The 27,586-nt window shown below is 42.0% G+C and overlaps 1 protein-coding gene across 2 annotated transcripts; it reads left to right on the forward strand.

Annotated features, from left to right (window-relative positions):
* Positions 1-74: 74 nt before the first annotated feature.
* Positions 75-27,586, forward strand: MDH1B (malate dehydrogenase 1B). Of its 2 annotated transcripts, XM_065930724.1 has the most exons (11): positions 75-197; positions 4,648-4,760; positions 7,955-8,089; positions 8,277-8,419; positions 10,211-10,707; positions 15,683-15,824; positions 17,196-17,359; positions 20,564-20,703; positions 21,018-21,069; positions 23,158-23,238; positions 26,423-27,586. In XM_065930724.1, exons 1-11 carry the CDS (start codon positions 176-178, stop codon positions 26,500-26,502), a joined length of 1,569 nt encoding a protein of 522 aa, XP_065786796.1. In that variant the 5' UTR covers positions 75-175; the 3' UTR covers positions 26,503-27,586. The 2 variants fall into 2 exon arrangements, with proteins under 2 accessions (XP_065786796.1, XP_065786798.1); XM_065930726.1 differs by lacking the exons at positions 75-197; positions 4,648-4,760 and having other exon boundaries at positions 8,042-8,089; positions 8,300-8,419.

Below are 27,586 nucleotides of genomic sequence, written 5' to 3' on the forward strand. Positions count from 1 at the left end.
CAACGGAGACCACAGAGCTTTTAATAGCAATGTATAACTCTGCACCCCAGCATCTCTCCAGCTGAGCGCCGGAGCCCGCACTCAGCTTGAGAGTGCGCCTGCGCCAAGTCGTGGGCGGTGTGGTTACCTGGAAACGGTGGAGCCGCGGTCTCAGGCCCAGCGTCCCGGCTTCGACATGGCCAAATTCGTGCTCGCGGGTGAGTGATACACCCGTACGCCAGCAGATCCCTCAAAAACACCGACGACTGCTCACCTCTTATGGCCGCTCCAGCTTCTATAGGGGCCACCCAGGCTTTATGATGCTTTCGTTCAAAAATGTAAATTGAGCAGTCATTATAAACAAACACTGCCGGAAGCAGGATACGGTGAAGGGAAAGACATCCTTGCCTTCGAGGTGCTTTTGGTCTCACTGGATCCTGTAGCACGTAAACAAATAATTTTGATGGTGCGGTTAATGCAATGAGGGAAATGTGCACAGGGCTCTGAGAGGTGTGACATGAGCTGATTTATGAAAGTTTGGAATAGGATATTCCAGATAAAGGGACAGAGGCTAGAAGTCCCTGGATTTGGAGGAAGTGACTGGACATGGGAGCAGGAGGGCAGGAATAGAAACACAGAGTACTGACTTGTGGACACAGTGAGGGGAGAGAGAGTGGGACACATTGAGAGGGTACCGTTGAGGTATACACTACCATGTGTAAAGTAGATACCTAGTGATTCTTGGTGAGGACCTAGAGTTGGGGGGGGAGGGGCTTAGGAGGGAGAGGATGTATGGATACCTATAGCTGATTCATGTTGCACAGCAGCAACATTGCAAAGGAAGTATCCTCCAATTAAAAATACAAAATAATTTTTTAAAGGCTTAAAAAAAAAAAGAATGGGAGAAGGAGTCAGATCTTTGCCCTTCAGAGACACCAAGCAAAGTTGTTTGAGCTGTATCTTGAAAACAATGAGGAGTCATTTAAAATTTTTAAGCAGGCGGGTATCTTAATGAGTTCGCATTTTAGGAAATCCGCCTTGTCAGCAGTGGAGGAGAAGGATTGGAAATGTGGACTGATATCCAGAAAACCACCGAAGACCGTCTTACTGCAACAGGCTGTTGTACCTGTCTCCTTTCCTTCTCAGCAACTTTCTCAAGAGTAGACTGCTCGTCTATCTCCAGGTCCTCAATCTGGCTTCTGCTGCTGCCTAAATCTGGTTTCTACTTCTGCCTCCTTTCCAAAATGGCCCTCACCAAAATCACCAATGACTTTTACAGGAGCTGTCTGTCATTGCTTATTTGACCTCTTGGAAGCGTCAACACAATTGACATCTCCCATCTGCCTGAAACCTGTTTCCTTTGTTTCTTTTTTCATTCAGAAGAATATTTTTGAGTAATGACTGACTGTATGCTGGGAAGACAGTGGTAAATAAATGTGCAAAGAAGCATTTGTGGCAATGGCCAGGCTGGGTTCTATTGGAGCAGTAGCAGTGGCAGAGACTTCCCGGAGAAAGGGATTTTTTAATCAGAGTTCTGAAAGATGAGCATAACCTGTCAGAGTTATAAGGAGGAGAGTAAATTAGGCATGGATAGCTGAGAGCAGGGCTGGAATGAGGAGCACTAGTTGGGTAATGATGGAGAATATAAGCAGAAAATTGAAAGAGATTTAGTAGGGTTGATGCATAGAGTACAAGGAAGAGACTATTATCAGTTGAGGCCAGAGTTAGATAATATATCAAAAGATTCTTATGAGCCATGTTCGATATTTTAAACTTTACCCAAAGTACATGGAAGGCTTTTGAAAGGAGGTACATAATCAGTGCAAAATACACTGATTTTGTATTTTGTAAATACATAATCAATGCAAAATAGAAAAATGCAAATACATAATTTGCATTTTATCTGAATGTTATCACTACAATGTGAGAAGAAAAAGACTGGTTATCCAGAGCCCTGTTAGGTACTATAGTCCAGGAAGGAGATACTGGTGGCCTGGCCTGGAATGGTGGGCAATGGAGTTGGAAAGAACTGAATGAACTGTGGAGATGTTAAAGAGACAGAATCTATAGAACTAGACATTTAACTGGATGGAGGAAGGAAGAGTTAAAATTATTTTCTAGCAGTAGTTTGCATAACTGGGTAGATGGGAAGTCATTGATAAAAAGCAGAAGAGCAAGCTTCATACTGTGAGTACTCCTAATACCCTTAAATAACTGGGTGCGTGCATGCTAAGTCACTTCAGTCATGTCCGACTCCATGCGACCCTTTGAACTGAAACCAGGCTCCTCTGTCCGTGGGATTCTCCAGGCAAGAATACTGGAGGGGGTTGCCATGCTCTCCTCCAGGGGATCTTCCCAACCCAAGGATTTAACCCATGTCTCCGGCATTGGCAGGTGGGTTCTTTCCTACTGGTGCCACCTGGGAAGCCCAAATAACTGGGTAGATGGACGTAACATAAAAGAAGGAGCAGATATAATGGGGGAGTAGTGACAAAACATGATACACATGCTGAGTGCCTATGACACATTCAGAAGGAGTTGAAAAAATACAAGAACATATAAAGATAGAGAAGGAAATAGTTCTAAACTGGAAATACAAATTTTTACTTGAAACCAAGAGAATGGAGGAGATTATACAGGAAGAATCATAGAGAATGAAGCTAAGATGCCTTGCAGAATGCTAATCTTTTAATGAACTGTTAAATGAAAGGAACCTAAAAGTATAATGAGGAGGGGCCAGAGAAGGAGGGAAAAAAAATAACCTGAAGAATGCCCCCACCATAGTGGGTATTTCGAGTAGAACGGAGACAAATGCTACCAAGGGTCAATAAGAGAAGCATCAAAAAGTATCCATTGGATTTAGTGACATTAAGGTCCTTGGTGACCTTCTAGAGAATTATATGAAAAGCCAGATTGCAGTGGAATGAAAAACAGAAGTGAGGAACTGGGGATGGCAAGTGTAAAGAACTGCTTCAAAAAGCTTTTCTAGAAAAGAGCAGGTAGTAGGCAATAGCTAAAGGGAATCGTTGACTTTTTATTTCTTAGGGCAGGAGAAACTTAAATATAATGAGTATATTTAAATATGATGGAAACAGGCCATTAGAAGCAGAGCTAACGTTAGAAGCAGAGTTAAGATGTTAGAGAGATAACCAATAGAAGTGGAAAAGGGTGGTGTTCAGATCATAAGTGGTGAGATTAGACCTGGACGGAAGGTAGAACCCCTCTTTCATCAAATAGAAGAAAGCAGGTAAGAATGAGTCCAAATGCAGATAGGCTGATAGGTTTGATGGCAGGAGGTTGAGGGATTTCCCAGCTGATGCCTTTTTGTATGATTTGGTTTAATTTATGTAAAGCAGAAAGAATTTCCTATTGTCTTCTGATATCGCAGAAAAATAGTGGAGAGAAGGAAGTAGACAAAGTTTGTAACAGTAATTGTAGAGAACAGAAGAGAGTGCTGCTAAGGGAAACAGAGGAATCTCCAGAAAGTGTTGGGGGCCAACCGAGACTCAGTTCAGTTCAGTCGCTCAGTCCTTGCAACCCCATGGACTGCAGCACGCCAGGCTTCCCTGTCCATCACCAACTCCCGGAGCTTGCTCAAACTCATGTCCATGAGTTGGTGATGCCAACTGAGACTGGTGACCATGAATTTATAATGACTCCTCTGCTTGGTTCTACCATGTTTATCCCGGGGTGCCAAGTACATGGAACTCAGGCACAGGAAAGGCAGATTATTGGGCTCATCCAGGGTGACGGGCCTTTACTAGGCTAGTTTGCCAGAGGCACAGTGAGGCAAGAGAATTTAAGACAAGAGCCAGAGAGTGGTCTGAATTAGTAGGCCTTGGATTTGAACTAGATAGGGAAGCTAATAGGAAGAGTTTGAGAGGAGTTGATGACTTAGAAGTCACCAGAAGGTTGAAGAACTGGTGACTGGGAGTAACCAAGGCCATATGCTGCTCTTGTCCTTTGCCTCAGACATCCATTCAGTCCCACCCACTTTAGTGGCTGTCACTTTCTCTATGTTGATGACTGCAAGATCTGTATCCTAAGGCATCACATGAGGCCTACTCTTCAGATTTGAACAATGCAGCTGCCTGATGGTCATATCCACTCAGATATACTACAGACATTTACAACTGCACTTGCCTATAATTGAAACTTCGCACCCACAATTTCTCTCTAGTAAGGTCAGGATCACCTACCCACTCAAAAAAGTTATCCCAGACTCTTCTCTCTCCCTCCACTTCCCCTTCCCACAGCATTTCTGCCACACATATCAGATCCTCCAGTGATTTTACCTCTCCTCACTTTACACTTTGCCTTTTCGTAGCTACTAATTAGTCATTTATTATTAGTAGTTCATGCTTAATTAGTAACCTGGCAGTCTCTTAGAGGAACTGAGGTCTAAAATAGAACTGGAGAATAAATATTCATTAGTCTTTTTTTCCTTTCTACATTTTATTACTTATGATTATGCTCTCCTATGAAATTCATTTTATTTTGCCAATATAATAAAAATCAAAAGTTTATGGAGTGACAGTTTAAGTTATAACTCTATATAAATTACATTGTAACTGTGTGATTAATTCCATAATTATATGACAAATGCTTAAAACTACATGATAATTTCCATGTGATGAAAGAAAATATTGGTAATTTGAACTCTTTTAGGTAGAGCAGATTGCCCGTATTATGCAAAAGCAGAACTTCTGGCAGATTATTTACAAAAGAATCTTCCTGATTTCCGGATACATAAAATTACACAACATCCTGATGTTTGGGAGGTAAGAGGCCTTTATAGTTTGTTAAACTCACATACACATAAAAGTGTGCTCCGGTTATTAAATATTAGCTAGTGTATCAGATAGCTTTCCAGTATTGAATGTTCTTGTACTATTGATATTTTGATACTAATAAATCCCCACTTCTCAGGATCAAAACATTATTCATATTTCTTCCTAGTGCCTAGTAGAACAAATGAGGCCCTAATCAGTAAGTAGAATAAATTTGGCTGTTCTTTTCCCTGTAAGAATCCATGTAGCCTGTATGCACTCTTTAACTTTCAATTCTCCTTCATATTGATTTCTAATGGCATGAGGGAGTTGTTTACTTGACATGACCTTCATTTGAATTGAGATGGATATTTAGGTGAAGGGGTTTCCTTTACTGGGGAGTACTCTTGGGAACAGCATCCTGAGAAAGAATGAAGGCTGCAGGATTGTGCAGCTGGCCCTACAGGGAACTCTAAAGCTGGTATGACCCTTCAGAGATACCCCCCGAAATCAGCAAGGGGGCCAGGTTTCTATTCTCCGACAGCTAACAGTCACAGGATGTGGACTTCCCTGGGGAAGACACTTAACCATAAGCAAAGGAACAGTTTGGTTGAGGTCAATTTCCAGAGAGATCCTCAGCACTGGAACATCAGTAGTCAATATACCCAGTGGCAGAAGGCATGCATGCCTTGGTCACGAAGGAGAAATAGGGACAACATGTGACAGGATTTGCTAGTTCAACAGCTGTGCCTTTGGGATCCACATGCTCCATATAGTAAGTTTCACACTATCTGGGAACAACTCTTCCAGAATGCTGGTTAACTTTATAAGAAATTGTTATTGTTCAGTCACTAAGTCATTTCTGACTCTTCGTGACCCCAGGAACTGCAGCACAGCAGGTTCCCCTGTCCTTCACTGTCTCCCTGAGCTTGCTCAGACTTTTGTCCACTGAGTCGGTGATACCATCCAACCATCTCATCCTCTGTCGAAGTTTAATTAACGGACGGTAGTCTCCACTGCACATCGTTTCAGCACCGTAACTGACACTCCTCACATTTCTGCTCTTCTATCCTTTGTGGAGCCCCCTCACCCTCTGCAGATCCAGGTGACTCAGTAGGTGTGGTGACTTAGACCTGTATCCTCAGCGGCCGAAGCCCTCGTCTCAACTCCTTTTTCAGGATGTGACTGCTGTGCTTGTCCATTTGCCGACAAAACTGAGCAAGCTGCTACCCAGGTGTACAGGTATCAGTCTCTAAGCTGGTGCCTGCACCTTTGGTGGGTTGTTCCATTCCTCTAACCACGATGCTAGATGCTTCCATACATGACAGGGCAAGTGGACCCCCTGGCTACATGCTCAGAGCCATACATCCTTTCCTCTGCGGTGGGCTTCTTGGTTCAAAGTGACGTTATGCAGGAACCATGTGGTAGGTTTAATTCAGTCACTCAGTCATGTCCCGACTCTGTGATCCCATGGACTACAGCTCGCCAGGCTTCCCTGTCCATCACCAACTCCCAGAGCTTACCCACACTCAGGTTAAACATTTTCAAAAGTGTTGAACAGGGTGCTGGCCAAAGTCTTATAAACAATAAAGGCAATTCTCTACCCAGAATATATGTTGATTAAAATCGAGATGAATCACTTCTGTGTCCAGGGAAGAGGGATCCAGCGTAATCAGTTTGCCACCAAGAGGCTGGTTGTAGTCTTCGAGGGATAGCGCCATTAACGGGAAGTCCGCATTAATGGCAGTAGCAATGGCTGCGTTAGCTCTGTGGAGTGATAACTTGTGTTCTTGGGCCATTGCATACCTTTCTCATGCCTCCATTGTGCCTTCAGCTGTCTAAGTTTGCTTACTGCTGGGGTTGCTTAGTGGCTCTTTCACAGCAGACGGTCTCTGGTGGGTACTGCCCCCTGTCTTCTTTTATTTCAGAATTCTACCATCCCACTTCCTAGGGGGTCCAGCTCTTTTATAACAGCGTGACCTTTTACAGCCATGGCCCAGAAATGACAGCCACACAGGGCTTCTCAGTGATGCTGAGACCCTTCTCATGGGTGCATTCCTTGTCACTCTGGTGAATGTAGTGTCCTCCAGGCCCTTCCAGAGGACACAGCGGACTAGTGAGTTTCCAGCCCTCCCTTGTAACATACCCACTGTAACGAGCCCATTTTTTCCTAAGCGTTTTCATCCCTTCTTCCATGATCTTTCATGACAGTTCTGGCCTTTCCATTTTATCTCATCCCTTCCTCAAAGCTTTGAAGAACCGTCCTAGCAACGTGTTAGCACACTCTTCTGAGGCCTTCGTCAGGGAGCACTCTTGAACAGAAGAGTGCCTCACTTTGATAAATTCTCTCATCCAGGTTTATGTTCCACTCCTGATTCAGCTCCCTCAGGGGCCAGTTCTATACATACTCTCCCAGCTCCTGCCAGGACATTCCCATACCCCGCTTGCTGCTGAAGGCCTTTGAGGTAGAGTCCCTTTCCTCCAGATTCCCAATACTTCACTGGCCAGCCTCGGTTGCAGCCAGAGGGACCATGGGGAATCATCATCGTGAAAACATCAACAAGGGAAATTCATTTCTAAGATGTTATTTGTAAGGTAGCCTCATTACACACACCTCCAAAGACAAGGATGTTGCCACATGGTTTATCCCCATAGCAACGTTGCACTCTTTCTCTCTGCAGGTATTGTCATTGGAAGGCCTGGTGTGTGCAAACCAGATAATAATGATTTCAGCTTTTTCTCAGTAAATATTATCAGAAATCCCCAGATAATTTTAGCTCCTTAATTCAGTCTAAAAAATACAAACTATACTCACATATTTGGAAAGCCATATCAAATTTATACGGCCCTAAGACCAGAGACAACTCATACAAAAGACCGTTTGAGTCAGAAAATTTGGCTTCTACTTTAAGCTAAACACTTGCACTTCAGGTCTGCTCAGGAAAGAGAACAACTTTCAATACCTTTATTTGGTCAATGAATTTGAAGAATGCTCTTTCTTGATTTATTTGTTACTCAACTCGTCACTATTTCTATATTTGTATTTTACAGTTTAAAGATATCTAAATTTTATTATGTATACACAGAGGTGGTAAAAAAAAAAAAAAAAAAACAACTAGAATTTTACTGTTTGAAGTCCAAAGTACTGAATTGAATTCCAAGGCAGATGCAATGTGTGACTTCTCATGGACAATATCATTCCTTAGGAGTGGCTGAAAGATTTGTGCAAAAAGAATAGGTGGAGTCACAACACGTCCCCTATCATCTGGAGAGAGCTGTTGGATCGTGGAGGAAAGGGTTTGCTTTTGGGAGGATATAACGAGTTCCTAGAACATGCACAGGTATAAAAATTAAGTTGACTTATCTGTCTGAAACATTATTGCTCTATTATTGTATTTTTCAAATGTCTCTCTTTATAAGGTAGTCTCTCAGCTCTCTTTCTACTCCATTTGGGCTTGAAACAAGAACTTTCCATTATAGCCATTGTCAGCTATCTTGTTGTTGATTTTTTTCTTTCCCAATATTTAGCTTTACTATGATGTCACCTCTAGCATGACGACTGAGTTGATGAAGAGAGTTGCCGAAGAAAACCTGGGGACACATATAGAAAGAGAGCTGGAGAAGGAATCCCTGAAAGGTCTTGTTAACCCCTTGCAGGTCTGGATCACCAGGTGGGACCATCAAATCCCAGGATTCATGAGACTGGCTTTTTATGTTTAGAAAGGAAAAATGATATGGAATTACTTACATGATGGAAGAATATCTGAATGTCAAATTTGAGATTTTTATGTAGGTATAAGACTATTATAGATACACAGTATATGTATATGCATATATATTACCTAATATAGCCCCATATATGAGTTCTAGAGCTTCCCTGGTGGCCCAATCCGTAAAGAATCCACCTGCAATGAAGGAGACCTGGGTTTGATCCCTGAGTCAGGAAGATCCCCTGGAGGAGGAAATGGCTACCCACTCCAGTATTCTTGTCTGGAGAATCCCATGGACAGAGAAGCCTGGTGGGCTACAGTTCATGGGGTTACACAGAGTGGGACACAAGTCAGCGACTAAACCACCACCATGAGTTCTAGACTACGTACAGTTTTAATGTGTATGTAATATGCATGTAATACACACACAGACTGAATCTAAGAGCAGCTTTATAGCAAGGGCATTTACTTTGCGTGACTGTCTCCAGCCCTCTGCCCTCTCTGTGTGTCTCACGCTGTCTGTCCTCATGCCATCCTTCCCTTCCCCTTGCTTCCTTCCTCCCCGCCCCCATCTTCCTGACTGCTGCCTTCTTCCTCTTCCACACCTGCCGGCACCATCCTCATCCTTCGGTCTTCCCGATGCCCTCATTCTCTGTAACCTGCCCCCCTCACTCCTGCCCCTTCTTTCTCTTTCTCACTTTCATCACCCTCGCTCTCAGCGCTGGGAGGACATGTTCAATGTTTGTCACTGCTTTTTCTCTCTTTCTCTGCGTGTGTCTCTCTTTTTCTCTTTTGCTGTCCATCTTACTAGATCTCTCCCTCCCCCTTTCCTTTCCTCACCTCTTAATCTGTCTCTCACACTGCCCTTCTTACTGCTTATGTGTGTATCCTAATATACAGGCTCATCTGAAAAATTATTTATTATGAAATATTCCAAATGCTAAAAGAACTGAAAATGATGTAATAACTGTACATGAACCAAACACCCAGATTTAATATTACATCTGCTTTAGGTATTTTTAAAGGATTAAAATGGTACAGATGCTCTTGAAAACCCCATTGCAGCTGTCTCCAAACCCAGTATGAAAATCAAAAGTGCCCAGATGTATTCCTGAAGTCCCCGCAGGGGTCACTAGGGCTCTCATTATCAGCCAAGCTATAGAGTACTCAAATACCGGCTAAATTGTGGCTAAATAGAAAAGAGCTGTGGCTAAATGGACTTCCCTGGTGGCTCAGTGGTAAAGAATCCACCTGCAATGCAGGAGACGTGGGTTCATTCCCTGGGTCAGGAAGATAACCTGGAGAAGGATATGGCAACCCACTGTAGTATTCTTGCTTGGAGAATTGCATGGACAAAGGAGCCTGGTGGGCTACAGTCCATGGGGTTGCACAGAGTCAGATACAACTGAACGACTAACACTTTCACACTTCCAAACATAAAATTACAGTAACATGACACAGTTCTTTTAAATTTTGCTTTCTGCCTATTCTGTTTAATTGGAAAAGCCTTATAAATAAGTACACTTCTTACCTTGGGATTGTTTTCAGATAACCAAAATAAGAAGGTAACAGTGAGACATTTTTTGTTTTACTTTTGATTCCAAGCCTTAAAAATATCTGTGCGGCTGTGTATGTCAATTTAAGATACTAATCAAGTATTAGTGCACATGCAAAAAAATACCTATTAAGAATAGAACCTGAAAAGGAGCCAAAGATTTAACCATTCATAATCTGGTTTTCCATTTTTATTAGTGCATCATCTCTTGCCTGCTACCATCTAATTCCCATCTTGACAAGTGGTGAAGTGTTTGGACCACAAATGGAAATCAGCATAAACCTATTTGACAATAAGCACACAGAAGAAATACTCATAAGCCACAAACAAGAGGCTGAGGACCTGGCCTCACCCTACCTCCAGAGTGTGTCCATCTGCACCCAAGCAGAGGAGGCCTTCCACGGGGCCCACGTGATCATCATCCTGGATGACCACGTGGACAAGGAGATATACAGTCTGGAAGACTGCATCCGCAGCAGAGCTTCTCTGTGTCAGCTCTACGGATCCTTGATTGAGAAAAATGCTCACAAATTTGCCAGAATTATTGTGGGAGGGAAAACCTTTGTGAATCTCAAAACAGCTTTGCTTATGAAATATGCCCCAACCTTTGCCTGCAATATTATCGCTGTGGCCTTGGGCGTGGAAGGCCAAGCGAAGGCAGCCCTGGCCAGGAAACTGAAAATTACTCCCTCATGTGAGTGAACTCGAGTTTCCATGTCTGGTTTTTAACATATGTCACAGCAGCAGGTTCCAGGAAGAACCTGTCCCTTCTAAAATCAGCCAGGATATCTGGACTAGAAAGTATGGAGCAGATGCCAAGAATTTCTGATTGTGTGATTTCAACTCTGTGCAAACATTTTAATTGTTGTTGGCCAGTCACTCAGTTGTGACCAGCACTTTTGTGACCCCATGAAATTCAGGCTTCTCTGTCCATCACAATCTCCTTGAGTTTGCTCAAACTCATGTCCATTGAGTCAGTGATGCCATCCAACCATCTCATCTTCTGTCACCCTCTTCTCCTCTTGTCCTCAATTTTTCCCAGCATCAGGGTCTTTTCCAATGAGTCAGCTCTTCCCATCAGGTGGCCAAAGTATTGGAGCTTCAGCTTCAGCATCAGTCCTTCTGGTGAATATTCAGGATTAATTTCCTTTAGGATTGACTGGTTTGATTTCCTTAGTTTTTATGACTAGCTGATCTTTTAACATCATTATAAAAATTAAGAAACAAATATTTAAATAATAAGATTCCTATTTTTCAAGTAGTAATTTGAAACTTAACCCATGAGAATAGTTATCTAAGGTCATCAGTGTTTTTTAAAACATATTCAGGGCTCTGTTAAAATGGCCCCACCCCACTTCCCAGCTGTGTGACCTGGGGCAATCACTTAACCTTACTCTAATTTACTTCCTCACCTGTAGAATCAGGATGTGTGTACCACCGACCTCCTAGAATTGATGCCAAGACTCAAAGAGATAGCATTTCAAAAGGGCTTGGAGGAGTGCCTGGCACATGGTAATGGTTTGTAAGGATAGTAAGCTTGTTAAGATTATGCTATCTCATCAGTTTCTGTTCCTAGTAATGTTTGGGCTGGTAGACTCCAGAATCATAAGAGGATGAGACAGAATCAGAAAATGCATTGTGTTTAAAGGGAGCACAGGAGAAGCAGAAAAGAAAAACAAGTGGAGACCAGTTGGGACAAAGAAAGGGAAATGATAGAGGGGTAGCAGTTGAAGTGGAGTAGCAGGGAGGAAGTTGGCAATGACAGAGTTAAAGTGACATGAACTAGGTAAGCCTTCATGGAGAATCATTTCAGGAAAATTCCAGATGCCAAGAAGGTAGCAAACATTTTCAAAATTTTCCTTGAGTTCAGTCACACATAAACCTGTTTCTCAGACGTAGTGCATTGGGATGCTTACTTGGGACGATTTCCGTACAGTTCAGTTTACTTCAGTCGCTCAGTCATGTCTGACTCTGCGAACCTGTGAACTGCAGCACACCAGGCCTCCCTGTCCATCACCAACTCCCGGAGTTTACTCAAACTCATGTCCATTGAGTCAGGGATGCCATCCAACCATCTCATCCTCTGTCATCCCCTTCTCCTCCTGCCCTCAATCTTTCCCAGCATGAGGGTCTTTTCCAGTGAGTCAGCTCTTCGCATGAGGTGGCCAAAGTATTGGAGTTTCAGCTTCAACATCAGTCCTTCCAATCAACACCCAGGACTGGTCTCCTTTAGGATGGACTGGTTGGATCTCCTTGCAGTCCAAGGGACTCTCAAGAGTCTTCTCCAACACCACAGTTCAATAGTATCAATTCTTCAGTGCTCAGCTTTGTTTAGAGTTCACATCTCACATCCATACATGACTACTGGAAAAACCACAGCCTTGACTAGACAGGCCTTTGTTGGCAAAGTAATGTCTCTGCTTTTTAATATACTTTTTAATATACTTTAAAAAAAAGTTGGGCATAACTTTTCTTCCAAGGAACAAGCATCTTTTAATTTCATGGCTACAGTCACCATCTTCAGTGACTTTGGAACCCCCCAAAATAAAGTCTGTCACTGTTTTTTCACTGTTTCCCATCTATTTGCCATGAGGTGATGGGACCAGATGCCATGATCTGAGTTTTCTGAATCTTGAGTTTTAAGCCAGCTTTTTCACTCTCTTCTTTCGCTGTCATCAAGAGGCTCTCTAGTTCTTCACTTTCTGTCATAAGGGTGGTGTCATCTTCATATCTGACATTATTGACGTTTCTCCTGGCAATCTCAATTCCGGCTTGTGCTTCACCAAGCCCAGCATTTCTCATAATGTATTCTGCATATAAGTTAAATAAGCAGGGTGACAATATACAGCCTTGAGGTACTCCTTTCCCAATTTGGAACCAGTCTGTTGTTCCATACCCAGTTCTAACTGTTGCTTCCTGACCTGCATGCAGGTTTCTTAAGAGGCAGGTCAGGTGGTCTGGTGATCCCATCTCTTTCAGAATTTTCCACAGTTTGTTGTGATCCACACAGTCAAAGGCTTTGGCATAGTCAATAAAGCAGAAATAGATTTTTTTCTGGAACTCTCTTGCTTTCTCTATGATCCATCGAATGTTGGCAATTTTATCTCTGCTTCCTCTGCCTTTTCTAAAACCGGTTTGAACACCTGGAAGTTCACAGTTCATGTACTGGTGAAGCCTGGCTTGAAGAATTTTGAGTATTACTTTACTAGCGTGTGAGAAGAGTGCAATTGTGTGGTAGTTTGAGCATTCTTTGGCATTGCCTTTCTTAGGGATTGGAATGAAAACTGACCTTTTTCAGTCCTGTGGCCACTGCTGAGTTTTCCAAATTTGCTGGCATATTGAGTGCAGCACTTTCATAGCATCATCTTTTAGGATTTGAAATAGCTCCACTGGAACTCCATCACCTCCACTAGCTTTGTTCATAGTGATGCTTCCTAAGGCCCAGCTGACTCCACATTCCAGGATATCTGGCTCTAGATGAGTGGTCATACCATCATGATTATCTGTGTCATGAGATCTTTTTTGTATAGTTCTGTGTGTTCTTGCCACCTCTTCTTAATATCTTCTGCTTCTGTTAGGTCCATACCATTTCTGTCCTTTATTGTGCCCATCCCTGCATGAAATATTCCCTTGGTACCTCTAATTTTCTTGAGGAGATCTCTAGTCTTTCCCATTCTATTGTTTTCCTCTGTTGCTTTGCACTGATCACTGAGGAAGGCTTTCTTAGCTCTCCTTGCTATTCTTTGGAACTCTGTATTCAAATGGGTATATCTTTCCTTTTCTCCTCTGCTTTTCGCTTCATACAAGTGACAGAAAGTCCACTCTAAGAGACAGAAGTCAGACAGAGGGTGTTTTCCCACATAAGAGTGCAGGGGTAGTTCTTATTTCAGGCATAGCCAGATGCTGGAATTCAAATGATGATGTCAAGCCTGTGCTGTCACTTGGCTCATCACTCAGCTCTACTTTCCATAGCTTTGGGCTGATTCTCAGACTGACTTTCTCTAAAAAGTGGCAAAATGGCCCCTGGCATCATTGTTCAACAACCCCACGGGGCAAAAAAAAAAAAAAAAACCTCTCTTAATTCTTTGTATAAAATCTAGCAGAATATTTTCTCATTGGCTCCGCTTGGACTATGTGTTGTTCAGTCGCTAAGTTGTGTCTGACTCTTTGCAACTCCATGGACTATGGCACAGCAGGCTTCCCTGTCCCTCACCGTCTCCCAGAGTTTGCACAAGTTCATGTCCATTGAATCAGTGATGCTATCCAACCGTCTCATCCTCTGCCACCCTCTTCTCCTTTTGCCTTCAATCTTGGACCATGTGCCCGTCTCCTGATCGGAGATGAGGAGATCTGTTCAACTCTTGTGATCAGAACAGGAGATCGGATCAACTGTTGTGATCAGAAATCTGGAATCTCGGTCTCATGCCCATTGATAAACTTGAGGTATGAGAACAGTTTTACCCAAAACAAATGGGCTGAAATTGGGGAAGGGTACCTTAAAGAAAAACCTGTATGCAGTTAAAGGGAAAAAAAATAGAGATGTTAAGGGAAAAATAGCAGATGTCCACTATAATTTTCTCTAGCGTAACTTAAGGCATTTAGAACCATAAAGGGCCTTAAAGCTTACAATAAAAATTCTTTTTCCTACTGCCTGCCTTTGAACGCAACTGTAAGAGTGTGATAACTGAAACTGCTGGAGCCATTTTTGGACCATGAGGGGAAGGCCAAGACAGTAACATCTTTGAGCTACTGAACAAACACCAGTGTCACTGCCTACCTCTACTTATTATTTGAGAAAAGTGAACTTCCAGTTAAGCTAAGTCAGAAGGATATTCTGTTACTTGAAGCCAACAGCAAACTTAGCTCATACAGAACAGGGAAGAATTCTATCACCATACTAGAAAATGGTGTGAAATTATAAGAAATTAAGTTTTTAAGCAATTAAGTTCATAAATAAATCAATAATGCCTTCTTTCACCTTGGATACATTTGTAAAAAAAAATCCACAATTATTAGAATTGTATTAAATGCCAATCCCCATTTCTCTCAACTGCATCCTCTTTTTCTTCAAAGTACATATCATGTTTTTAGTAGTTATTTTCTCACTCACTCCCCTCCACCCCCAGAATACTGCAGGAATTTGGGCTGATTTGTTTTCTTCTGAGCCTCCCATCTAAAAGTACCTCCTACATACAAGCTGATTCAGTAACTGTGGATTAAGATGTTCCTCAGGGGTCCTCTTATTTCAACACCCCCATATTGCAGGAAATGCAAGCCATGCAGGGAGTCAAGTGACTTGCCCAAATTTTCATTCTAGTCTAGAATTAAGGACTCACTGTCAGAATCAAAGCAGATTAAAAAAAATCCTCTTTATGGCAAGCAGAGTGGTGAAGTTAGGACCACAGCAGGGGTTTCATTTTCAGTAGCAGTTTCACTCAGGGAGCATTTCAGTGTCTCCTGAATTCAGTCACATGCCCACACCACCCACAGCCATTATTACAAATGGCCAAACCCTGGCAATTAAGGAGATGATCCACATCATTTGCAGAGTTTTAGGGAGCATAAATTTGTCTGTTTTAAAAGGACCAGTTGTAAAATAGGCACACAAACAGAAAGGCTGCAGGTCATTTTTTATGTTATATCATTTTTAAAATTTCTTTTCTTCACAGGCATCAAAGATGTGATCATTTGGGGTAATATTAGTGGAAATAACTACGTTGATCTGAGACAAGCCAAGGTTTACAGATATGAGAGCGCTATTTGGGGACCTCCGCACTATTCACGCCCTGTTTTAAGCCTGCTTTTTGATAGGTATGGTATCTCTTTAAGTGAAGTAGTCTAACAAGATTGAATAAACATATAATAATTATTACAATCTTTTAAAAATCATCTTAAGAAATCTGTGTACAAAAATAACCTGACATTGTTCATACTCAGCCTCATTTATGCTTTTTATTGAAGAAGCAAAGAAAATTCCACAGAATTTCAACTAGTCAGACCCCACCTCCAATTTATTTGATTTTGGAATCATGAATTTTTATATTTCAGATTATCTTTAAAGTGGTTCACATATTCCATTAATGTTATTGCTAAAGCAAACCTATGTAAAGTGCTTAATGCAAAGACAGAGATATGTGTTCAAATCGAAACTAGTTTGAAACAAGCTTCAGGAATTAGAAATTCCGACGGTGAGCAGGTCCAGGCCAAGCTGGGTGCTCAGTCTCAGGAGAGACAGAATCGAGACGCACTAAGACGCACTGTCTCTGGAGCCAGGCCACCTGGGTTGGAATTCTCATCCAGTCACTTATTAGCTGTGTGGCTTTAGAGAAGTTACTCAGCATCTCTGTGCCCCAGTTTTTCCCTATGCCAGCTGGAAACAGTAACAGATTATGGGCCTTACAGGGTTCCTGGAAAGATGAAATGGATTCAGACAGGCGAGGCCCTCAGAACTGTGCCCGTCACAGTCAGCACCACCATCACAAAGAGAGTATGGGGAAGTGGACGGAGGGACGTGTTTGGAACTTTTTTCTAAGCTTTGCGGTACTTTCCCAGTGGTAGCACATGCATTTCATCAGCCCTTTCTTCCCTTCCCTTCCCTCACATGCCTAGAATTTGTGTCCTTGGGCTCGCCATCCTGGACGATGTTTCCTGCGGTCCCGCTGAATGACTTCCTGGCGGGGCCAGCATCCCCTGGAGCTGTTGTGCTGCTGGCTCAGCAGGGACGGCCTTTTCGTGATTGTTCTAGTCCAGCTGGGCCATTCCTTGAGTTTTTAAACTTCAGATTATAAAAACTTAACAATTCCTTACTTCCCAATATGAGGAAGTCAGCATTTCATGATATTATTTTAATTAAAATGAAAGATACCCCTGGCTCCAAGATAGCCTCTACGTAGGATACATTCTTTGTGATGAAATTGCTCTTGCAGCCTTTGGCCACGCTTCTGTGTTCATGTTGACTTCATCATGGTTTTGGTTTGAAACTTTAGGACTCCTTTCTGCCCTGTTTCATTACTTTTCAGTTGACTCTTTATGGGATTGAGGAAGTTTGCAGAGGGGTTCAGGAACTCATATTTCTGTTTTGTGGAGGTGATTTCTTGTGTTTCGATGAACTGACCCAGGGAACATTCTTTTCCATTCCTAGTCCTTGCTCCATTGTAAAATCCTTTCCTTCTCTCCTCACAGGGAGTGGTTAAACAGAGAGTTTGTGGCAAGTCTTAAAACGTTGACTGCCACAGGAAGACAATTTGGAGGCATGTTAGCCGCACATAGTGTAGCCACTACGCTGAAATACTGGTGCCATGGCTCACCCCCGGGGGAGACTGTGTCTCTAGGGGTGTTGAGCGAAGGTAAATCTGGGTTTTTTCATGTCTTACGATGGTTAAAAACCTCAACGTATGCCTTGTGCTCCTACGTTTGTGTCCTCACCTGTCTACCTCTTTACAGGTTCTGTGAGCTACCTGGATTTTCACGATTCCATAACCATGCATGCATGCATTCCTTCACTCGTCCATTCAGCAATGCCACAGTAGATTGTGTGTATGTGCTGGGAGCACACACAGGGAGAAGGCCTGGCTTCTGCCTATTATGAAACTCACAGCAGAGAAAAGGAGTCACATATGTCAATGAAATCATCCCATTGAGTTTTTCCCACTGTTTCCCAGCTGAGGAGGGGAAAGCAATGTCAGTTTTCAGTAGGCAGCAGGAAGATGAAGACAGGCATCATAAAGGAGGGGACACTTCAGAAGTGTCACCTGCAAGTCTGAGTCATGTTTCCCTGACAGACAAGTATGGGAAAAACACCTGGGTGCCGGAGCCACAGGAGCAAAGACACAGACGCAAGATACAAAGGGCACGGCTCTCTGGGTACCAGGCAGCGACTGGGATGTGGAAAGCTTGCTCTCCATCCGCAAAAGATGTGTATATATTTTTATATCCTTACTATTTTAATCTGCCAAAAACTATACAAACCACTTCTGTGTTTAAAGTATAGGAAAGAAAGAGTAGCTGATGCTCTACCTAGAGTGCAGATTCTACCTAGAGTATCTCTTACCTTTTAGCTTTCCATTCTCCCTGGGCTCAGCCCATTTATTCCCAAAGCTCCAGGCCCGGGTCTCACTGCTGAGCCCTGCCCTGTCAAACGTTGCCACCTAGATGTCATGTTGTCACTTCAAACTGACATACACCAAATTAAACCTATTGTCCTGCTCCCCAGTGTGACCCACCTCTTGTATCCTTTATGTTATTAATGGAACTGTGATTCTTCCCATTGTTTCAGTGACTATGGTACAGCTCAAGGAAGTCTCCCCAAATCCTGCAAGTCAGAATTCATGTCTGTCTCTCCTGTAAACTCACATAACATGTGTTCCCCTATCGGAGAGGATATCACAGCCTGCTTTTATGGATGGGCTGTGAGCTGCATATGTCCTCTCCATTAGAGTTCATCCACTCTGAGGGCAGGGCCTTGGCTGGGTCTTCTTATTGCTCCTTCATGGGTAGATGCTCAAAGAGTCTTGTTCAATTAAAGTGAAAGTGCATGAACATCCCCATCATGTGAATTCAAACCACTATGTTACCTTTTTAGTGAAATAGGCATTTAAAACCTCACCTTTTTTTGGTAAAATGTTTAATTAGGAAGTCCTTGGTGTAATTAGGAGAGTGGTTAGTACTCCGTGCTTCCATTGCAGGGGGCATGGATTTGAACCCTGGTCAGGGAACGAAGATTCAAAAAAAAAAATAAAGTTTAGTTCATCTCTATAGGAATTCATCAATAAGTGCTCAATGCTGGGGGCAAGTGAGGTGAGAAGCAAGTGATCCTTGTGTCCCTGAGATGGTACCAGGTATATAAGCTCCCATCTGTTGTCTGCTTGTAAGGTTGGTTCCTTACAGACCAAACAGAGTGGACAGAGTGGGACATCCTCTACGGAAAAGTCTTCCAGATCCTGGTTTCCTGGTTTCTTGACTCTCCTCAATATTTTGCCCTAGTGACAACATTTGTTTTCACTGAAGTATGGTTGATTTGCAATGTGGTGTTACGTTCAGGTGTGCAGTTCAGTGACTCAGGTGTGTGTATATATATATACACATAGTTTTCAGGTGCTTTTCCCATATAGATTATTACAGACTACTACACATAGTTCCCTATGCTATACAGTTAGTCCTTGTTGGTTCCCTCTTGGTCATCCGTTTTACATATACTAGTGTATATACGGGCTTCCTTGGTGGCTCAGCTAGTAAAGAATCTGCCTGCAATGCAGGAGACCCCAGTTCAATTCCTGGGTCAGGAAGATCCTCTGGAGAAGGGATGGGGTACCCACTGCAGTATCCTTGGGCTTCCTTGGTGGCTCAGACAGTTAAGAATCCACCTGCAATGCAGGAGACCTAGATTCGATCCCTGGATTGGGACGATCCCCTGGAGGAGGGTATGGCAACCTACTGTAATATTCTTGCCTGGAGAATCCCATGGACAGAGGAGCCTGGCGGGCTATGGTCCATGGGGTCACAAAGAGTCGGACACGACAGCGCAGCATAGCACAGTATGTATATGTCAATCCCATCCTCCTAATTCATCGCTCCCCTCTTTCTCTTTGGTGACCATGAGTTGTTTCCTATGTATGTGGGTCTACTTCTGTTTTGTAAATAAGTTCATTTGTATCCATTTTTTTTTATATTTCACATATAAGTGATATCATATGGTATTTATCTTTGTCTTACTTAGTATGATGATCTCTAGGTCCATCCATATTACTCAAATGGCATTATTTCATTCTTTTTTTTGGGTGAGTAGTATTTCATTATAGTATGTTAACACATCTTCTTTATCCGGTCATCTGTCAATGGATGTTTAGGTTACTTTTACATCTTGGCTATTGTAAATAGTACTATGAATTTTGGAATGCATATATCTTTTCAAATTAGAGTTTTCTCCACAAGCATGCCCAGGAGTGAGATTGCAGGATCATATAGTAACTTTATTTTTAGTTTTTTAAGGAACCTCCACACTGTTCTCCATAGTGACAACATTTTTGATGACTAGAATGGTGTGAATAATTTTCCTACTTGATTGAGGCACGAGAACAGGAGGCATTTTATCTGAAGCTTGCTCGGTTAGTAATAAACATTATCATTCTTTTTATTTGGAGCACATTTAAACTGGGAACTGGAATTGTGAGAAAATCACCAGCTCTCCTTCCCAGTGCTCGCTCTTTGGCTCTGTGATTGCAGTCGTAGGTTGGAAGAGCAAAGGCCAGATTGGACAAGTGTCTGGGGCTCAGGGACCACCTAGAGGCCCAAGGAAAAGCTAAGGAGGCAGACCAGAGGAATCCAGACGAGGTGGGAGAGAAGGACCGCATTAGTTCCCGAGGCAGAGGCAGGCCATCTGAACCTAGCAGGGATGAAAGGGATAAAGAGGGAACAGCATAAGTTTAGGGCCGCTTTTATCAATAAAAACCATGTCATTAAAAACTAGGTCTGTCCTTCTCTGCATTGTCACCGGGAAGCTTTATTTATCTGAGTGCTTCTGTCGCGCTTTGCTTTGTGTTTGTTCCCTGCAGGCCAGTTTGGGATTCCTAAAGGGATTGTCTTTTCTATGCCTGTGAAATTTGAGAATGGAACTTGGGTGGTTCTTACAGATCTCAAAAATACAGAAATAAGTCAACAAGCAATGATCAGAATGGCAAGTGATCTAATTCAGGTAATGTCAGAATAGCCACAAGGAAACTGATTTTAATAATGGTCTTAAATGGATTCCCCTAGATCAAGGCATACACTGTTTTACTGTGGTTTCAATTTGCATCTTATTCCTAGAAACAGTAGAAGGCCATAGAAGTTTGGAGAAATTCGCAGAACACTACTTATTTGATTGTATAATTTCTAGTATGTTAAAGATAGTAGTTGGTTACTTAAATATCCAGAATCAAAGTGCGTTTCTAGTAAAGAATAGTTAGGTTAGTAAGGTGGTCATTTAATTCTCTGATTACAAAAAATTTTTGCAAAATTTTTCCACAGGAGAAACTTGTTGCACTTGGAGAGTTGGCAAATTTTCAGCCGTATCAATCAGGTAATCTATTAGATACGATATTTTATAGGGCTGCTATTAAAATAGTATTGAAATATGTGTTAAAATCACTATTTAATATAAATAAATATCCATATTTCATCACTTTTCAGGTAAATTATTGACAAAATAAACTTTAGGTTTAGTGTATCTTTTGAAATAAAGTATCTGATAAGAATGCTAAAGAAATCACACCTTTAAAAAGTTTTTTTCTTTTGCTTATTTATTTTTGGCTATGCTGGGTCTTTGTGCTGTGTGTGGACTGCTCTCTAGATGCGGCTTGTAGGCTTCTCGTTGCAGTGGTTCCTCTTGTTGTGGAGCACAGGCTCTCGGCTCGCAGGCACATAAGCTCAGTAGTTATGTGGCACGGGCTTAGTTGCCTCACGGCATGTGGAATCTTCCTAGACCGGGGATCAAACCCATGTCCCCTGCATTGGCAGGCAGATTCTCATCCACTATGCCACCAAGGAAGTCCACGAAACCACATCTTAATGACACTATCCCTTTTCCCTTATAAACTTTGTGTATTGTTGCTGTTCTTTGGTCACTAAGTCATGTCCATGTGACCCCATGGACTATAGCCCACCAGGTTCCCCTGTCTATGGGATCTTACTTTGCAGTAAGTTCTTGATATATCAGAGAGTGCGGCCACGCCTGCACTTAGAATACAAATAACATTTGGGATAAAGATGACACTATACAGTATTCCAACAAAATTCTGAGTATTTCCATGATGACTTTATATGGAATATCAAATTATCTTCCCAAAGTTTTCCTGTTTCTCCTATTTTTTTTTTGTATGGGTGTGTCTTGTTTGACTGGCACCCTAAATGGGTGCTCTGATGATTTGATCATTGGTATTGAACATGGGGACAGAAAATGGGTTCACTTTTATTACTCTGCTTGGCATTTGGGTTGGAAGCAAGTGAGGCAGTGAAGACGAGGGTAATTGAAAGAACGCTGATGAAGTAATGGACTACAGGGGGTCTCTATTGGATAAAGAAGAAAGTAATAAATAGAAATAAAATTTAGAAAATCTAGGCAAGGGTAGGATAATATTGAAACCATTTAACAATCAGTGTGATACAGATTTCAACCAATTCAAGAAGTTGCTGCCCCTCAGAATGGATTAACTAGTAAAAAGGAGCTGGCAGGGTACAAAAGAGTGCCCTTGGTCATACCCAAGAAGGTTTAATGAGGTCAAAGTACCAGCAGTGCAAGGAAGTGTAGAGAGACCATGAGGAAAAGAGGTTATGCGCAGAGGGTAGCTTTTGAGAATTGAGACCCAGTTCTGGCTGGTGGTCAAGTCGCCAGGAGTGGGCCAGACCAAACAAAGCCTCAAGACAGCATGCAGGTGGGAGTGGGTACAGAAGTCCAATGAGGAGTTGCATTTACCTCAAACTCTTGCATGCTCAGAATGTAAGGCGCTCTTTTCCTGCCTGGCAGGCAAGAGTTGCAAACTCCTCTTATGATATTGACTGATAAGGCAGTCATTCTAAACTTGACTCCATTGACTAAACTGGTCCTAAATTTCCCATAATCCTTGCATTGTAGAAGGTTTTCTGAAAGAAAATTACCTGATTTTGTGCTGTGATTTTATTAACAAAAGTTAAGTCATATACATATATATGTTAGTCATTCAGTCATGTCTGACTCTTTGCAACCCCATGAACTGTAGCCTGCCAGACTTCTCTGTCCTTGGAATTCTCTAGGCAAGAATGCTGGAGTGGGTAACCATTCCCTTTCTCCAGGGGATCTTCTAACCTGGGTCTCCTGCATTGTAGGCAGATTCTTTACCATCTGAGCCAACAGGGAAGCCCCATACACACACACACGCATGCACATGCGTGCACATACACACACATATATATGTATGTGTGTTCATTCATTTGATCATGACTCTGTCACCACTGGACCCTTGTACCTTGCCCAAAACATTGTTCCAAAGATTCCAAGATTAGAGCATTGAAAATAATCAGAACGTAGCAGATTGTGGAAATTTCTGCTTATTATCATATCAATGAGATAATCCATGTATAAGATTTATTTAATCTTTTCAATTAGTTTAATACTAAATTTCCCTACTTTTAGAAACTGACTTAAACCAAGAAGATGTAAAGACCACCTTACCGACCAAAAATGACCTTCAGGGACATCGAAAAGTGTCAAATGGTAGGTATATCATTTGGAAAAAAGAAGTGTGCTTTTATGCAAGGCTTACCATGAAATTTCAGAGAAAGGATCATCTGTTAGCTATAAAATGGGAGTTAAATCTTTCATCTCCCTCATCCTATACTCAAAAATATCATTGTTAAAAATCTGTTGAAATCTTTGAAGGAAAGTACCAGATATTCACTAAGTACCTTCTAGATGCTGGTCACTGTGAGAGACTGTGGGGCCCATAGTAAGGCAGCTGTGGCCACACCAATGCAGGGAAAGGAGCCCTGGAGAATTTGAAAAAGTAAACACCAAGATACACAGTGAATTAAAAAACGCAACGGAACAGGGCGAGATAGGACACAAAGGAACAAAGTAAGTAATCTGGAAACTCACAAGGAAAGAACAGATCCTTGTAATGTATGAAGGAGGAAATTTAATAATATTTCAAAATCTAGTTGAGACTTAAGATGGTAAAAATAATCAAATGGGCACTTATTTATTTATTCAGAAACTGTGCTGGTTTAGTCACGCAAGATGAAAAAATTCTAGCAAACTGCCATACCAGGATGTACCTATGTTTAACAGTTCTGTACTGTAGACTTAAAAGTTTGTGAAAAGGGTAGATTCCATGAGTATTTTTATCACACACACACACACACACACACACACACACACACACACTCTCACACACACACTGTGAGAGGTGCTAGTAATGTCAACATAGATCAGATATCTTCCTTGCCCTCAAAGTGCTCACCGTCTAGTGTGGGAGACAGCAAAGCAGAGCAAAAACTACCCTGCTGAGATATAAGTTTTATGACAGAGAGGCCCAGGGTATAGGGGAACCACATAAAGAGCATCAGGAAAGGGGCTTTCAAGAAGAGATAAAATGGGAACTGAGCCTCAAAGGAGGAGTAAGAATCACTCCTGTAATTTGGTGAAAAGGAGGCGTGCTAATGGAGGGGCAGGTAGGGAAGAGATTGTGAAAGGTGTCCCACCAGAAGGAAAAACAGGAGCAAAGCAGGCATGTCAGGGAGTCCAGGCAGGGCCAGAAGTGTGAAACTGTTCAGTTCAGTTCGGTCACTCAGTCATGTCCAACTCTTTGCGATCTCATGGACTGCAGCCCACCAGGCCTCCCTGTCTATCACCAACTCCCGGAGTTTACTCAGACTCATGTCCATTGAGTCAGTGATGCCATCCAACCAGCTCATCCTCTGTCATCCCCTTCTCCTCTCACCTTCAATCTTTCCCAGCATCAGGGTCTTTTCAAATGAGTCAACTCTTCGCATGAGATGGCCAAAGTATTGGAGTTTCAGCTTCAGCATCAGTCCTTCCAATGAACATTCAGGACTGATCTCCTTTAGGATGGACTGGTTGGATCTCCTTGCAGTCCGAGAGACTCTCAAGAGTCTTCTCCAACACCACAGTTCAAAAGCATCAATTCTTCAGCACTCAGCTTTCTTTATAGTCCAACTCTCATATCCATACATGACTACTGGAAAAACCATAGCCTTGACTATGGTCAAGGTCCTAATGGACCTTTGTTGACAAAGTAATGTCTCTGCTTTTTAATATGTTATCTGGGATGGTCATAACTTTTCTTCCAAGGAGTAAGCATATTTTAATTTCATGGCTGCAATCACTATCTGCAGTGATTTTGGAACCCAAAAAATAAAATTTGCTACTGTTTCCACTGTCTCCCCATCTATTTGCCATGAAGTGATGGAACCAGATGCCATGATCTTAGTTTTCTTCATGTTGAGCTTTAAGCCAACTTTTTGATTCTCCTCTTTCACTTTCATCAAGAGGCTCTTTAGTTCTTCACTTTCTGCCATAAGGGTGGTGTCATCTGCATATCTGAGGTTATTGATGTTTCTCCTGGAAACCTTGATTCCAGCTTGTGCTTCATCCAGCCCAGTGTTTTCTCATGATGTACTCTGCATATAAGGTAAATAAGCAGGGTGACAGTATACAGCCTTGACATACTCCTTTTCCTATTTGGAACCAGTCTATTGGTCCATGTCCAGTTCTAACTGTTGCTTCCTGACCTGCATACAGGTTTCTCAAGAGGCAGGTCAGGTGGTCTGGCATTCTCATCTCTTTCAGAATTTTCCACAGTTTATTGTGATACACACAGTCAAAGCATCAAATTGATGCTTTGTATTCAGATGATAAGCAGGGTAGCTGAGACAGAGCAGGGAATCCAGAAAGGATGAAGAGAGCTGAAAGAGATAGGTAGAGGCCATCAACTGTTCGGCTGAATGGTTGATGGAAGGCTCCACAACATGCCTGGTGGGTGGCTGGATAAAGCATGAAATGGATGGGGGCAGACTTGATGAACGAATCTAACTTCCTCTAGAGGTTGGTCAAGCTGACCAAATCACTGTCCAGAGGAGCATGGCAAATTCAGTTCCACTCAGAATATGTATCTTAAGAGGTCCAGTTAGACCAGTGTCTCTAGGTATCTGGGTAACAGTCAACCCAGCTGGTGATAAGCAATGCCCATGGGAAGCAGGAGTCCACTGGGGCCCCTGTGGGAGGACTGAGCAAACTATAAGGTCTGTCATGAAGGGGATGACTGGCAGCTTCCCAGGACAGAGGAGGAAAAGTCAAATTGTGGAGTCTTTGCACCAGAACCATATAAGTTGTTCATTAAAATTTTAGGCTCTTAGGCTTAACTAATTCATAAAAAATTTTAGTGATGGTTAAGTGGGAAAAATGGGGTTGAATTTGGGTTGTTATGGGGCTATTTGTTTAATGAGCACTGGAATCAATTATAACAGTATGGTGCTTTCCATACCGAAAGGTAAACTGTGAAAAAATTTAGTAGGTATGAAGTGGATATAAAAACTAGCATTTTTCTTGAGCTAGAATAAAACAGATAATAAAAGGTAAGTAAGAAGAGCAGAAACTAAATATTCTATTTAGTCCATTTTTCCAGTAAACTAAATAGAATATTAATAGAAAGAAAAAGGTATGTAGAAAAGAGAAGGGTAAGAATAAATTAGAAAAGGGTATTTTCTCATGTAGCTTTTTGTTTCATTGCTTGCAGACAAGTGCAGGTATTGATCTAGAATGTTAAAAAAAATTTTTTTATAGTGGGTAATGGTCAACAAAGTTTGAAAAGCACTCACATAGAACATCTCGTGGGCTGTTGTGTTCTAAACCCACCATGTTTTATCTAATTTTGTTTCAGACTATAAAGATTTGTTTACTGATCTAATGCCAGATGATGAAAAAGATCTAATTTTGTCAGATGGTGAGTCTGTCGAGTGATAAACAATCTCCGCGGTGCTGATGGTCATGACAGACGTCGTCCAGTCTTAGAGAATGACCTTGAGGTCAGAAAACACAGTCCAGCAACTGAAGTAATTTTGAAATAACTCTTTCTCATACTCATAGATGCTTTGAAGGAGAGATAAAAAAAGATGGAAGGAAATTTTATTTTAAAACCAAAATTGCTTCTGTGTCATAACCACCTCATCTCTCCCCAAATACTCTAATTTCAGCTCCAGCTCCCATATCTCGTTCTTCTCAATTCCTCATTATAAAACTCAAAATGGCTGTCAGGATCCTTCTCAGAATGTGGGTGAAAGGAAGACCCTGACGAGCCCAAGTGGGAAATCTCCTTAACAGGGAAAATCTGAGAAATTTTTATACATACTTACATATATGTATCTTGTATATATTTGTATAGAGGCTTATATATTTTAAAAATCTGCCTAAGGAGTTGTATATCCAGAAGATAATAATAATCTATTCTGTTTCCGTCATGACCACTTCTTCACTTAAAACTATACAGGAGGGAGCCGGCAAATGCTGAAACATTGCCAGTGACCAAAGTTTCAGAGGGAGATTGGTAGACACTTCACTGAGCGGTTTGGCTAGAGACCTACTTGCCCCTGACAGTGGCTTATCCATGACACCATATAAAAGTGATCTGTAATCCCATGTGTAAAACAAGTAGCTAGCGGGAGGCTGCTGTCTAGCACAGGGAGGTGAGTTCAGTGTTAGGTGATGATCTAGGGGGATGAGATGGGGAGGCTGGCTTGAGAGGGAAGGGATATATGTGTATATATAGCTGATCTAACACAGCAGAAATTAACACAACATTGCTAAGCAATTATAGTACAATAACAAACAATAAACTGACCTGACATCTTGCAACTTTCAAAGAGGGCAAGGCATTCTGAGAACCTTGGAGTAGAAGGAAAAAGATAGGGAGAAATGAGAATAATAGCAAAAATCAATATACTTTAAATACTAAAAATGCCATTCTTCTAATTGTCTGTTTACTGTGTTGGATTTTTTAGATCTGATTCCTCAAACTGGCTCTGAAAAGCCACAAAGTCAAGAATGC

This window comes from Muntiacus reevesi, chromosome 3 (assembly GCF_963930625.1).
Source record: "Muntiacus reevesi chromosome 3, mMunRee1.1, whole genome shotgun sequence".
In the NCBI taxonomy this organism is placed as follows: Eukaryota; Metazoa; Chordata; class Mammalia; order Artiodactyla; family Cervidae; genus Muntiacus; species Muntiacus reevesi.